General features: G+C 44.7%; 2 protein-coding genes across 3 annotated transcripts; one reads left to right on the top strand and one right to left on the bottom strand.

Annotated features, from left to right (window-relative positions):
- Positions 1-667: 667 nt before the first annotated feature.
- Positions 668-3,725, bottom strand: LOC101159230 (GDP-Man:Man(3)GlcNAc(2)-PP-Dol alpha-1,2-mannosyltransferase). The gene is made up of 6 exons (XM_011489185.3): positions 3,610-3,725; positions 3,132-3,353; positions 2,794-2,996; positions 2,548-2,716; positions 1,820-2,460; positions 668-1,588 (listed from the first exon to the last, which is right to left on the bottom strand). The coding sequence occupies exons 1-6, from the start codon at positions 3,663-3,665 to the stop codon at positions 1,305-1,307; spliced, it is 1,575 nt and encodes a 524-aa protein (XP_011487487.1). The 5' UTR covers positions 3,666-3,725; the 3' UTR covers positions 668-1,304.
- A 2,411-nt stretch (positions 3,726-6,136) lies between these two features.
- Positions 6,137-13,720, top strand: LOC101162009 (uncharacterized). 2 transcript variants are annotated; one of them, XM_011489184.4, is made up of 15 exons: positions 6,137-6,264; positions 7,272-7,363; positions 7,547-7,656; positions 7,759-7,800; positions 7,897-7,923; positions 8,004-8,075; positions 8,548-8,613; positions 9,266-9,292; positions 10,865-10,909; positions 10,982-11,017; positions 11,097-11,177; positions 11,450-11,546; positions 12,266-12,378; positions 12,460-12,579; positions 13,494-13,720. In XM_011489184.4, exons 2-15 carry the CDS (start codon positions 7,288-7,290, stop codon positions 13,509-13,511), a joined length of 930 nt encoding a protein of 309 aa, XP_011487486.1. In that variant the 5' UTR covers positions 6,137-6,264; positions 7,272-7,287; the 3' UTR covers positions 13,512-13,720. The 2 variants fall into 2 exon arrangements, with proteins under 2 accessions (XP_011487486.1, XP_078795206.1); XM_078939080.1 differs by lacking the exons at positions 12,266-12,378; positions 12,460-12,579; positions 13,494-13,720 and adding an exon at positions 12,043-12,259.
- The last annotated feature ends 226 nt before the right edge of the window (positions 13,721-13,946 follow it).

The following is a 13,946-nucleotide window of genomic DNA, read 5'->3' as shown; positions in this document are numbered from 1 at the left end:
CTTCCTTGTTCTTAATTCTGCTGATAAAGTCGCTCAGTTCTAACAAAAATACCAGCTAAAGCTCATGTCTTAGATAAAACAGCCGCAAATTCCTGCTCTTTCTGCCACGATTATCACAAAAATCCACGTGAGATTGCGGGGGGGGGGGCTGTCGATCAAAACAGACCATGAATTTCTGGGTTTTTTTTTTTTTGGATGCTGGTGTGCCGCGGGATTTTTGTCAGGGTTAAAGTGTGCCGTGGCTCAAAAAAGGTTGAAAAACACTGATCTAGATGACCCCACTCCCAATGTTAAAGTGCCTTGGATAGAACAAGGGTTACCTCAATAAAAGCCACCGCCTTCTGTTCTTAAATTTGTAACAAATCAGGTGTAGTTCCTCAAATGTCCACTGAGAGATGGTTTCACAAAGAACATCTTTCCATGATTTCCGTGTTCAAAACTCAAACTTTCTGGAGTTTTTCTCCCCTTCATTTTTGGTGATCCCTATTTTTGATTTATTTTATTATGATAAATCAGCTGTTTGCTCTAACCTCCACCTGTGCATTATTGGGGCTAGGTATTTATTATGGATTGTTCTTGAGATGGGGGGGGTAAAGCCGTCTGGGAGATGATGTGCAGAGTCTTCATGATGTTTCCTTGCAGCAGTAAACACCTCAACACATCCAAATCCCTCTCAAGTCCTTCATTTATTTATTGCAATCATTCCCAAGAATGATTTCCTGATGATACAAACCCAAACATCCTCTTTAAATAAACGTAAATAGTAGTAATGCGTGGTTAAAGTCTAGGTTTATAATATTTCTGGTCTTATTTTCATGCTTGGTCCTTAAAACAAAACAAGAATATCTGGAAGTGAACAGAACTTGGAACAGGAATCTGTCAGTTGCTTGGACCCTAAAACTGGGTTAAGTGCTAAAAAGCAGGAAACACTTCAAACCTCTTCACATCCGGTCAATCATTCCATTGTCTCTCCTGGTCACATGTTCGGCGTGTGACATACGTGTTGATCCTTGGTGTGAACACGTGTGGACAGAAGCTTCTGGAACACTAACAGTGTCTGGAGACGCGACGCAGAAAGCTGGAATGTTTGCAGATTATTGTGGCCATTTGGTTCTGTAGGTTAGCCAATAAAGACTGATTCTCTGGTGAAAGAGTGCAGAGCTGTGCTGGGGTTGATGTTTCTGAAGCTCTTTCCCATCCTTCCGTTTGACCTTTCCCACTTTTGTTTGACCTTTCCCACTTTGTGCCCTGCAGTTTTCTGGAACCATATGGAAACGTCCCGGTGCCGCCTCCTCCACTCCTCCTCAAAGCGTCAGCTGACTCATCAGAGACTCCATGGCGGCGAGGAAACACACTTCGAACTCCTGGTCAGAGAATCGACTGACAGATTGGCGGGCGGCGCGTCTTATCTCCAGTCTGGCGGCTGGCGACAGTGCCAGGATGGTTTCCATGGCGGCGGCGTAGCTGTCCTCGCTGTCTGCCAGGAAGCCGGTCTGCCTGTCGTCGTACGGGACCACGATGTCCAGCTTTGGACCTCCTGACTTGTGAGCGAGGACGATGGTGCCTGCTGCCATGCACTCCACCACGCCTGAGGGCAACAACAGAACAGACGCAGAGAAAGGTTTGATCCGGTCAGCGGAGAAATCTGAGACGGTGTGCAGCCTAAAGGCGGAGAGCAGATTTTTCTAACCTTTTTTTAGGTTAAGTACAGAAAAGACATGAATATTTGTACATTTATTAGGATCGGTTATAAATCTTAAATGGAAATCGACACTCTCAGTCTGACAGAAGCGCTCCGTCAAGGGGGGCGGGGTCGTACCTATGCCAAAATGCTCGTTCCACATGGTGTGCAGCCCGATGGTGGCGCTCACCAGCTCCCTCTTCAGCTCTTCAAAGGGAACGTTCAGTTTGAACTGGACGCGGTCGGCCACGCCCAGCTCCTGACAGAGACCTCGAAGCGTCTGCACCCGCTCCTCGTCTTCCTGGTTCCTGCAGCCCCCCACCAGCACCAGCCGCAGCGACTCCCGCCCCGCAGGCTCCTCCCCCTTCCCGTCCAGCAGCTTACGAAAGGCTCTGATCTGCAGCTGGTGGTCCTTCTCTGGTCTGAACTGCCCCACCGACACGATGGTGTGGCCCTTTTTGTCCTCTCTTCTTCCTCCCCCTTCCTCCCCACCCCCCAGCTCCTGACCAAGCTCCTCCCATCCCTCCACATCGTCCTCATCCTCCTCTTCCAGAGGGACGTCCAGGAAGGCTCTGACATCGCAGGGCGGGTAGACGATGCTGGTGCGGCTGGGAGACCTCCAGAGGGCCAGGATGTGTCCGAGCGTCCAGGTGGAGTTCACCATGACGACGTCGCTGCAGGAGCCGGCCAGGCCGTACAGCAGGGCAAAGCAGCAGTAGTACACCACCTTCATGGTGCTCAGCAGCGGGTTTCTGGAGATGAAATCGGCGTTGTTGAATCTGGAACGAGAGGACGAAGATCCAAGAAGCTTTAGGGAGGAGCACCCACACCACCACACACACTCGGTCATGTGGCTGCAGTCCTACCTGGGGTTCCGGTCTCTGACCACAGACAGCATATCGGTGCTGACCGTGGGGTAGTGGACATAGCTCGCTACCTTGCACCCTCCCAGATAGCGGAAGATTGGCAGCGTGAAGGCATAACCCATGGAGTCCACATACAGATCAGGAACAAAGGCTGTGAGAGCTTCCCATCCTACAACACACACATACACCGCTGTCAGACAGGAGCGACTGATGCCGGACACGCCACACACCAGAACCCGCTCATACCGAGGAACATGGAGCCGGCGCTCTGACCCAGAAGGGTGAAGTGGGGATAGGAAGTGGCCTCCACCGCAGAGCGGCGGTGCAGGAAGACGAAGGAGACCGGCCGGGGCAAGGTGATGTTGAAACGCTGCCGCGCTCCCGCCAGGATCTGCTCGCCCGTCACCCCCTGGTCACCCGTGTACACCACAAAGGAGACGCCGGGGTATCTGGAGGCAAGGGGGCAATGAGGAGAGGCTCAAAAACAATCTACCAAAATGTTCCATTGTTCTGCTGGTTCTGTGCAAAAAATCACCAACAAATGAGAGAAAGATCAAGAAATGCTTTGGTTTCAGGGACGGTACCTGTTCATGAGGGCTCTCAGCGAGCACCACAGCACCCGCTCCCCGCCGCCGCCCGCATTGCAGTACGGGTGGAAGAAAGCCACGCTGGGGCCGCCGTCCCGGGCCCAGCGCGCCTTGCGGCGACCCTGCAGCCAGAGCCGGAGCCCCAGCAGGACCAGCAGCAGGGCGAGGGTCAGGAGCAGGCTGAGGAAGGCGCAGGGCGCCACCAGAGACCACATCAGCCTGCGGCGGAGGACAGAGGCGGTCAAGTCGCGGTGTTTTGACACAAGGAACCGCGGGGACGCCGCGGACGGACGTTTGAAACAAACCCATCTAACATCAACCTGATTAGCTCAACTTTAGGTCGAGTCGGCTAGCTGCGAAGCTAAAGCTAGCACTCGTTTCCCGCCTCAACCACACCCGTGATTCCTGTCACGCGCTTAAGTTTCACGTGAGTTTCTACGTCAGGCGAAGAGCTGAACTGTTGGAAGATATTTACCTCATTAAATCACAGAAGCAAAGCGAAAAGTGATGATGATGTTCGTGTCCTGCCATCTTGTCAACACAACGTCACTTCCTGTCAGCTGACCCAAAAGACGCACTTCATTGGAAAAGCGTTTGTTTACTAACACGCCATGTGCACGTGACGCACAGTAGTGGATTATTTTTTACGTTTGTAATTTTTTTGTTTACATTTTGAAATAATAAAGTTGACAACATTTGTGGTAAATGTATGTTTTTCAACAATTTAGAGTTAGAACAGCTGAGTTAGAAATGCAAATCGACATTTTTCACGGTGACGTCAGACAAAATGGCGACGTAACCGTCAGTGTGTAAAGTTACTTTCGGTTTAGTGGTTTGGACAGGCAAAGCTGACAACCAAACGCTGTATAACACAATTTTATGTAAATAATGAAAGGTAACCTTACCATTGTACGATAAATTCTCACAATATTTATTTTATAAATGTTCTTAAGATTGAGACGTGGTATGCTTATTTTACTGCAACATAAAAACAACCAAGTGCATCAGCGGACATTACACTCATGTGATGTCATGAACACGGATCCGTCCATCATTCCAGTCCAATGTGTGGACAGACTGTGAATAAAGTCATGTGACCATCCAGTGTCTAGAATGTTCTAAGAATGTTCCCTTTGGATTCTTTGGATGTGGAAAAACAACAGTGGTGAACTTTAGGAAACTAACATGTGAATGGATTTGACATTCATTTTAGTTTACTTGTTGGTTTGGACACAGATGTCATTTCCACTTGATGATCTGGAAGAAATCCAAGAATCTGGAAAACTGTTCAGTAGCAGGAATGTCTGTCTGAGTCTCACTGCTGGAAGTTTGGATCAAGATGATCTGGATCCGCTTTAGGTCAGAGGATCGGATCATTCAAAATGAACAAATATCGACTAGGAATTTGATCAGCAACTATGGATCCCGTGTCCTGACATTAAAAAACTAAAATATATCTCGTTCCCACAGATTAATATCTTGTTCCCACAAGAAAATATTCCGTTCCTTCGAAATAATTAATTTGTGCGAATGAAACAATTAAGTCGTGCGAACGCAATAATTATTTATAATTAGTCATAAGTCATTCATAAACACTGATATGCTCTCCGTCCGGCCGCAGAAGCTGCTTTCAGCGGTAACTTCCGTGTCTCTGGACCCACTAGACTAGGCTGCTTCTTTAACCCTTGTTCTATCCTAGGCACTTTAACGTTGGGAGTTGGGTCATCTAGACCCACTAGACAGTGCTCTGAACCTTTTTTCTTCAATGATTGGTGATCTTCACTGGTGTCCATGGATTACATGAAATCTTTCCACCTTTATCCACCTTTGTCATGGTAGGGAGAACACGTCAATGGAGGGGGGGGGTCATCTAAGATAGCACAAGGGTTAACCAGCTTTTCCATTCATATCTGCAGGCTTACGTGGGGTCATGTGACGTGAGTGTCTCCTTTTCTTGGGGAAAATCCCGTAAAATAAGATCGTTTGAGGTTTAATGTTTACTTTTGATAACATTTCTAGGGACTAATGTATTCTGTCATAACGTCCATTGAAACCTAACTTTTCCACATTAACCGATTGAGTTTAGAAATAATAATAATTCTAATAGTGAAGATTACATCTGGGTGACGGAATGAGGAGCTCATGTGATTGGTCCCTAGCTGTGATTTGTCCCTCCTTAATCGGGAGGGTTAAGTTCTGAAAATTAGCCGTGAGGGGAACATGTGCTTTCACTGTAAATAAGGTTTCCTTCAGTAATGCAAACTTTTTACATTTTGCAAATGCTTTAACCAAAGAAAGATGACATCAAATGTTTCTCAGGAGGATTTTATCATGTAGCAGAGGAAACAACTGACTGCAGTAAAACCACAAACTAGTTGGTGCGTGAAGATAAATAAGTAAACTTAGCATAAAAAAGTGAATCAAAAGAAACGCACACAGTATATCTCATTATTTTTTATTGCGGGTAAGGGGGATGAGGTAGATAATTTTTAGGTCTCTTTTTCACGTCCAAACAGAGGCGGCCAATGCAAACTTGACATGCAAATTTGCTTTGGGTGTGAACCCTGCATAAAGGCTGTGCTGGCTCGTCCATTAGCCTTATTATTTGAGCTATTATTTAAGCTTTGGAGCAGCCTGTGTCTGACAGTAAACTCTGCCTTCAGACACAGAAACTTTGTCCGGATTTTTGTGTTTGAGGCAAAACGTCTCTGCTCACTCTCCCTGGCTGCCAGACCATCCTGGTATGCAGAACAGTCTGTTGTTGACAGCATCAGATCCACATATTCCCGCCCTGCTTTCATTGAGAGTTTTTTTTTTCTTTCACAAACACGATTCTTTGAGTTTACTATTCTTGTGAGTTTGGGGGCAAGAAAAAAGGATCTAAAAGTATATTTCAATGTTCTCTAAAGGCCCCCGGAAAAAACTCCTCTTCAGTGTGGTCTGTGCTCACATTCTCTCTCTGGGTTTGATGAGGCAGCAGTTTCTGGACTCAGAGTAATTATCTGAGTCTTTCTGCGGAGCAGTGCCAGAGGCTGCACTGCATTTCTATGCTACACTGAGACGAGTCAGAACGCAAGCTTGCCAGACTGAGCTCCACCTCTGCAGGATTTAAGAGGAAGCGGCTCTAAAGGTAGGTTTGTGAATAAATGTAAGGTTAACTGCTTCAGCCAACATCATAAATCCTTCAATCCATGGTTTTCCTGTTTCTCTTTCTTTATTCTAGTATCTTCCTCCATTTTTTGCCACTTAATTTTTCATCTATTTCAACCATTCAACTATTCAAATGTTCATCTCTTTCAGCTTTTTCCAGCTGTGACTTTTGGTCCTTCAAATCCTTAAACTTTTCAAGATATTCCAGGATTTACAGGATTTCTGCCTCCATTGAAATACATGGGGAATCCTTGGTGCAGAAGCTCGCTGGTTCGATACCCGGCTTTTCACAAACATATATTTTCTGTTATTGTGCTGTTTTCACTTTATTTATGGTCAACTTTGATCATTTCTTGATTTAGTTTTTTCCAATTATTACCCTTTAGGTTTCATTTTCAGTCAGCAATACAGCATCAACTCTGCAGTTTCTTCTGGAACATGTTTAAAATATCTTCCAGAAAAGGTTCAAGGTTATAAGACTTTTTTCCCCCTGAGATCGTGATTCATGGAGGAATAAAGATCTAGATAAGAAAATACTTATGGTTGTGGAAATCAGTTTTTATAAATTCTATTTTTGATTGTCATGTGTCATGATCTGGTCTCAGAAACAAAGTCATGGTTGTTTGTAATGATGAAAGAAAACTATTTGAAAGTTCTTTTTCCCAAATAATGGTTTGTAACTTTAGTAAATGATGCAGCTGTGAGAACGGCTCAACCACCATTAGGAGGGTTAACCAGCAGCTAACTAACAGTGCTGCACTTCCATTCATGCCGTACATTTCTTTTATCATTTACAGTTTGGATTCCATGCCCTTATTCATTTTGTGTTGGTTTTATTTGAAATGTTGTACCTATGTCTTGTTTTTAATTGTAAAACGTTTCAAGAAGCATGAGAAGCACTTTCTTAATAACAACAGTTTGCGTGGATAAATTTAGCTTTGTACACTTAAGAAAGACTTTTGTTTTGTTCTTCCCCGGTCATCACAGGACACAAAAAGAAGAAATGCTAACTGAGCTTGTTTTCGGATTAAGTGCCTTGCTCAGTGGTCTCCAAACAGCGTCTTCTTCCATAACCACTGGTGAGTATGAATGCAGAATTCAAGGACATGGATCTCCATCACTTTTGTCCACGCGTGTTCTTCTTCAGTGTCCTAGATCTTCTAGGACACTGAAGAAGGACACTGAAGAGACTCTGGGACGCTGAGGTTTGAGAACATTGTTTGGTTCCTCTTGAAAGCCGATCATCCAGTTGCTGTCTGCAGGATTTCCATTGAGCAAGAGCAGCACATGGTCAGCTACCAAATGCGAATTCTTCCCCCCTCCTCTTCCACCTCCGATGTTTCTTCCGATCAATCGTAAAGCAGGACTGACGGTGACTAGTTCTTTTGTCTGAGATGATCTGCATTAGTAGAATTCTGTAGACTATAGCCTTCGTAAAGAAAAGGATGTTGCTGTCTCATGTGTGTCTCCACAGGTTGACATGACTGAACACATCACAGGATCCAAGGGAGAAAAGGTGCAACAAACTGTTATCATTCAGATTCAACAGCTTCGTTGAAAAACTTTACATTCCTTTCAAGATAATCAGGCAGCTGGTTGTTTGTATTTGCAGGGCTGTAAAGGAACCAGGGGAAAACAGGTTAACAGCAGCTGGTTGATACTCTGTTTTTAAACCAACAAGGACCATTTGAAGAACACTCATTTCAGTTGTTGTTTTAGGGTCTGACGGGTGTGAAGGGTCAGTCAGGAGAAGCAGGATTACAAGGAGCTCTTGGACCACCAGGACAAAAGGTAACAGCCTGCCTCCCACATAATCCCAGCTGGTCTTGGAGAGAGTAATATTTAACATTTAAAAAAGTACTCATGATAGACCAAATACCACTTCATGCACTGCAAATCCTGTGGACCAAAGTGCAAAAAAAAAGTGCTTTAATAAAGGAAGATGCAGCTGCTTAGCTGAAACATTTCAAGTTTTCCTAAAGCAAGCATTAACTTGGTATCACAAAAAAAACAAAACAAAAAAAACAACAGTTTGTATTACAACAGAAATTAAACAAGCCCACCTTAAGGAATTATTGTAAGGAGCAGAGTAGCAGACAAATGCAAAAGATGCAAGTTGCACTAGCTGACAGTTCAAATAAAAAACAAGGGCACTGACAGATGGATAATGAAACTTTACAATTCTGAGACAACAGTCATGTAAATGAAATAATGACTCTGACTGAATGTAATCTGTAATGTGGGACCAAACTTGTGTTTACAGGGAGAGAAGGGTGACCGGGGCTGGAGGGGGCTGTACGGCGACATCGGGACTTCTGGCCTGATAAAGGTACAGACCTAACCTGTTCCTGTCAAAACAGACGACTGCAGACGTTTGGATCATCAGGTCATCAGGAGAAATGTTGCCTCAGAGGCCGTTTCCATTTAGGGTTATCTGCTAATCTTTGGACATATTTATGGTGAAAGAAAAGTTCTTCTTGTTCCTTTTCCCATGTGAACTGTGAGCCGAACCAGGGATGTCCTAATCCCATCAAGTAAGAATGAATAGTAATCCCAGTCTCACCCATTCAATCCCTGTCATCGGGCAGGATGGCGGCTGTGTGGGTTTCAGCTGCTACTTTGCTGACCTCATTTATTACTGGGGCTACGTTCTAAAAAAGAAAATGCAAACACTTCACACACTTTTGTCAGACAGTCATGAACATTTTCACACTTTTTTCTCTTGTTTAACTGTCAAAGTGCAAACCTTTGTAGAAAAACAAGTGACACAACACATCCCAATTTAAACAAGATAATATATTGGTCAAATTTAAATACACATGCTAATTTTAAAGGAAACACGTCAACATGGGCTGTCAGCATTCATGGGGACATGCAAAGATGAGGTTTACTGAGTCTGACCTTCAGAGCTCTAAAGGTCACTGATGTGGATCCTGGATACCGGAGGAATCTCAGCTCTCATTTGTGTTTTGTTTTCACAGGGAAGCAAAGGACTTGCTGGACTGAGGGTAGGTGATGTACGAGCTTTCTTTTCTCTTCAAGCTCGCTCCTCTGTCTTCTTTCATGGTTGGGTTAAACCAATTGTTTTGGGGTTTTTTTCATCTAAGACCATTTGCACTGAATTGCACAAATGCTTTATATTGACAAACATAGGAACTGTAAAAACAGATCAGATTAAATATTCAGACTCGTGGTTCGATCTGTCAATCGTTGAGTTGGATTTGTGAATTGAATCGGATCTGAACTTCCACAGCCCTATCTATAGTCAATGGCGTTGAGGCCAGGGGATAGGGAAGGCCATGGGAAAACCTTCAGTTCATGCCTCCTAATGTGCAACGGCATGGATTTGGAGGTGTGTTTAGGGTCATTTGTCATTTGTAGAAGCCATCCTCTCTTCCACTTCGGCTTTTTCAAGGATGGCATTAAGTTAGGGTCCAAACTTAGGTTGAATCTATCCTTTTTTGACTCGTGAAATACAACCCCAAAGCATGATTGATCCGCCCCCGTGCTTAATGGTTGGACAGAGGTTCGTTCCAATAAACTCTGAGCCCTTTCTTCTCCAGTCTTTTTTTCTTAAAGTTTTACATTTTTATTTTTTTTAACTTGTCCTGTCCAACAGCTGGGCAACCAGATGAGAGCTGAGGGCCTCTTGTGTTGGACGTATTTTACTTTAACAAAAGGGGTTATTAATCTTCAGATAAACCAGAGGTATGTCTGAATAAACCCCTTTTGGAATTGAGGCCAAACTTTATTCATTTTAATCGTATTTGAAAATCTTTTGTGTTGGACCGGACGGAAAAGTAGGAGGGTGATTATAGAAGGGGGGGGGGGGGGGGGGGGATAAAACCATGAAGCAGCATAAAGCAACAAGTTCCTGGATGTTTATCATTACAGTGAGGTTCAGATGTAATACAAGTCTATAGGGGCGGGGCCTTTCCACACACACTCAAATGTTATCAACACACCTGCTGGCTCAAATAATGTTCACCTGTCAACATGTACACAATACAAATAGTGTTCACACACGCATACTTATGCCTTCAAACCAACTAGTGTGAAATATTTAATTCAATCATGCAAACTATTAGTGCAAAGGTGAGCTAACACCTGTGCTCAGGTGAGTGTTTATGTTCCTCTAAAATGGATGATGGAATGTGAAAAGTCTTTGACATTGAAATCACCTGGTCTTTGCAAACACTGATTGTGAACGATCCGTGAGACTATTGAAGATTTTTCCATCTTTCCGTGGCTCCTTTATGCACAATAGTACAAAGTTTTACCTGGGGTCCCAAACCTTTGATCCCCACTGTATCTGTGTGTGTACATATGTTTTGAAGTACTTTATATGTTTTATTAAATACATGTTTACATCTTTTCAAAAAGCTTTTATCTTGTTTTTTTGTACTGTTTTCACTTTTACCAATCCAAAAAAATGATCTGAACTGTGACTCTAAAGTGTAAGACGATCTGAACCAACCGTGAGTTTTGTTGTACCCCTGATTTTAAAATCCAAAAAGAAATGAACATCACGGCTTACGTAGTTCTTCTTGGTTTCATCTTCTCTTTTGTGAATTCTTCAGGGTGATAAAGGCTTTAAAGGCATTGGTGGCCTCAGTGGTGAGAAGGTAAGCAGCTTCTGTCTGTTTTAGTCTTTTTATTCCCTCATGAACTGCATTTCAGTCTGTGTGGGTCTGCAGGGCGAGTCTGGCCCCCCTGGTGAGCCAGGAGAGAAGGTAAAGCACCGGCCACTTTGAATCAAACGGAATTGCATGGATTCACTGGCTGTTAGGAGAATGACCTTTACTGTTTCAGGGCAATCCTGGTCAGAAAGGAAATACGGGGCAGAAGGGGGACATGGGACCCAGAGGAGACATGGGAGCAAGAGGAACCATGGTATTCTCAAGAATACCACATCAAATCAATGTTTACTGTCACAAAGTTCAGATAAAGACAGATCATCATAACTAGAAGCTGCAGACATGCATCATTCTCTTGACCGCCATGATGACTCGAGGACTGCAATGCTCACTTAGAAATAATCCACATCCACTGCTAGAGATCCCAGGATTACACACAGCCAGTTGTTGTGAGATTACTATAAAATGTATTTCTTACATGAGACTTTTGATGCACAGCAACAGTCAGATTTTTGTGTGTGTGTGCAGGGATTGAAGGGTTCTTATGGACCCACAGGATTGCAAGGTAATCGCGGTTCAGCAGGACCAGCAGGTTTAGCTGGAGGGCCTGGTCTTCCTGGACAAGGTATGTGAACATAAAAACCTGCAGAGATGCTGTGGGTGTTTGGGTTGTTCAGGCCTGTGGGGGGTTGTGGAGAAGAGTGGCAGGTACGTCTTGCAGTCCCTTGAGGCTCGTACGGCCACCTCAAGATACATCAGTAAAGTTAGGGTCAGAAATTAGGGTTTAAAAATGGAATATAGGGTTTTTGTGCCTGTGGTAAGTTCATTGTGAAGTATTCGTAAGGCTAATGGGAGTTACATACACTAATGAGGTATGGCTGATGCTGTTGCATGATGCTATAACCATACAAAGACAGTGGTTAGTATATGCTCTGATTGTCTAATTTGTGAATTTCTAACAGCTAGGCTGCATCCAAGGCGCAGCACTTATATGAGCAGCACTCTCACACCCCTCACACAGCCCACAGGGGGATCCTCCCACTCTCCAAATTTGTTTATTTGGTTACTCTAAATTGTCCCTAGGTGTGAATGGGTGTGTGATTCGTGTTGCTCTGCGACAGACTGGCGACCTGTCCAGGATGCCCCCTGCCTTCGCCAACGTGTGGCCGGGATAGGCTCCAGCAGCCTGTGACCCCGAAAGGAACAAATACGGGTTTAGAAGATGGATGGATGGAAGTTGAAGACTGACTTTGATAAGGAATGAAACTACAGTTCAAACCAGGAGCAGAACACAAATGGACTCATCCTGCTGTCCTGGTTTCGATCATGTGACCTGTGTTTCAGTGTACATCCTGCCAGGCCTGCAGGGAGACCCGGGAAGCCAGGGAACGTCAGCGGACACCTGCAGCTGCGCGCGGGTTCAACCCCCTCAGAGGCCACAGGATGAAGCCCTGAAGGTAAGTGATATGGTCTGCTGCTTCTCTTTGGAGCTGTGCTCAGAACCGTGTTGTGTGAAACAATAACCACGACTTCTGCAGATCTTCATTGCAGACGGAGAGAGGGACATGAGGAGGCTGCGGGTGGAGAACACGCTGGTGCTGCGCACTGACAGAAGAGCGCTGTACCTGTTCGCCGAGTCCCAGTGGATCGACGTACTGGTAGCCTTTTCAGTCTATAGAAGCATCGGTCTTGACATGAACCACAGGGGGGATCCTTCCCCGTCTAGCTGTTGTTGTTCAGATGGATCCCAGACAAAAATAAGGAATTATTAAGGTCCCATCAGCTGTCAGGCTCCTAGGTGTGGGACATTTGTTCTCCCCATTTGACACCTACTACAGACTGTGCTCGGAAACCATTTGGAGGTTTAACCCCCCCCATCCAACCCCTTCATGCTGAGTGTCAGGGAGGGAGGCATTCGGTCCCACTTTCAGAACATTTGGTATGACTCTGCCTGGATTTGGGCTCAGGACTTTCTACCACAGAGCCACTGAGCTGTTCTGATGATTTACCATTCAGACAAAGACATGAGGTCATGGAAGTTCTGGTTTTACTCTGATGACCGGTTGACATGGATAGAAAGTAGGGGTGTAACGAATAACCCTTGTGCTATCCTATGACCCCCACCCCCTTCCATTGAGGTGTTCTCCTACCATGACAAAGGTGGATAAAGGTGGAAAGATTTCATGTAATCCATGGACACCAGTGAAGATCACAAATCATTGAAGAAAAAAGGTTCAGAGCACTGTCTAGTGGGTCTAGATGACCCAACTCCCAATGTTAAAGTGCCTAGGATAGAACAAGGGTTACTCAATGAATCGATTTCTATTCCTACAATCCAACCAGATCCATCTGTCTATGGCAAGTTGGTAAATCGAATTGAATCAACCTATACTGCATGAAACGTTGGCCTCATGGAGAAGCAGTGACAGGCTCATCTGTCCATGTGCGTTTTAACATGCTACTTTGTCTGTCCTTCTGGGATCTTCAGTAGACATCAGATCAGTGACGAGGAGGAAGAGGAAAAAAAGACCAGATCACCTTAATCACCTTCTTTTCTCTGTGTTTGGACCAGGAGCGCCGAAGGAACTGACTGCAGTCTGAAGGACCCAGATGCCCCATAAGGCCCATCTCCAACGTCACACTGGGCAACAGGAACCAGCTGTTTTCTCAGATTTCATGCAGACAAAATAAAAGTTTGGCTTCCCCCCCCAAAAAAAACTGGCAAACAAGTGTGGCACCAAAGAACACACATACTTGAAACACAATTTCAGTAAAAAATTAAAGTCATTTCTCTGCTCACTTCTGTTGTACGATTGGAATCACTATGGAAAACAAATGTGTGAACACAAATGAACTTTATTGTGTAACAAGCCCTGACAATTACCTGGTGAACTCACCTAGTTAACCTCATCTTTGACAGCTTGAAGGTGGGGCTAAATGCATCTGAGATGTCCCAGGGGCAGATAAGATGAAGATGTGAATATTAGATCCCAGATTTTTTCAAGTTTGAAACAGTACAATTAAA

Source organism: Oryzias latipes, chromosome 21 (genome assembly GCF_053564925.1).
Source record: "Oryzias latipes strain Hd-rR chromosome 21, Olatipes_Hd-rR_3.1".
Taxonomy (NCBI): domain Eukaryota; kingdom Metazoa; phylum Chordata; class Actinopteri; order Beloniformes; family Adrianichthyidae; genus Oryzias; species Oryzias latipes.
Note: the sequence above shows the minus strand (reverse complement) of the source record. Positions and strands in the feature narration are given on the sequence as shown.